Source organism: Myotis davidii, unplaced genomic scaffold (genome assembly GCF_000327345.1).
Source record: "Myotis davidii unplaced genomic scaffold, ASM32734v1 scaffold673, whole genome shotgun sequence".
Taxonomy (NCBI): domain Eukaryota; kingdom Metazoa; phylum Chordata; class Mammalia; order Chiroptera; family Vespertilionidae; genus Myotis; species Myotis davidii.
This window is the reverse complement of record NW_006286677.1, coordinates 1625229-1625603: the sequence shown is the minus strand read 5'-3', so window position 1 is coordinate 1625603 and position 375 is coordinate 1625229. Positions and strand designations below refer to the sequence as shown.

At 61.1% G+C, this 375-nt stretch overlaps 1 protein-coding gene across 1 annotated transcript in view; it reads left to right on the top strand.

Moving 5' to 3' along the window:
* Positions 1 to 375, top strand: part of SKOR1 (SKI family transcriptional corepressor 1) — a 9787-nt gene that overhangs the window by 2501 nt on the left and 6911 nt on the right. The window contains exon 3 of the mRNA XM_015560438.1: positions 186 to 349. Within this exon, the coding sequence (XP_015415924.1) occupies positions 186 to 349 (164 nt within the window). The remainder of the gene's footprint in view (positions 1 to 185; positions 350 to 375) is intronic.

Sequence of the window (375 nt, the reverse complement as noted above, 5' to 3'; positions counted from 1 at the left end):
GGCCAGCGCGGGGGGTTTAGGTGTGTGTGTTGGGAGGGGGGAGCGGGGGGGTTGCAGTTAAACTGGGATTGTTGGCCGGTTGAAAGTGGGTGCCCACGCTTGTACATTTCCATTCGGTCCATTAAAACACGAGTCGTTAGCCAGATGCTAAAGGCGTCATTTGTGCCTGGGACTTGGCGCGAGAGGGAGGAAGATGCGGGATAAAAGTGGGCGACGAGAGCGGGGGCGGCTTTGACCAGTCCTTGGCTCGGGAACCGGTTCCTGTGTCGGATGATGTTCTCGGGGCGCCAATACTGACCCTGAATCTACAACAACAGTGGAGCGGCTCCCAAGGGCGCCAGGCTGTGCGGTGTGCAGCACGGCCGCCCGGGGCGC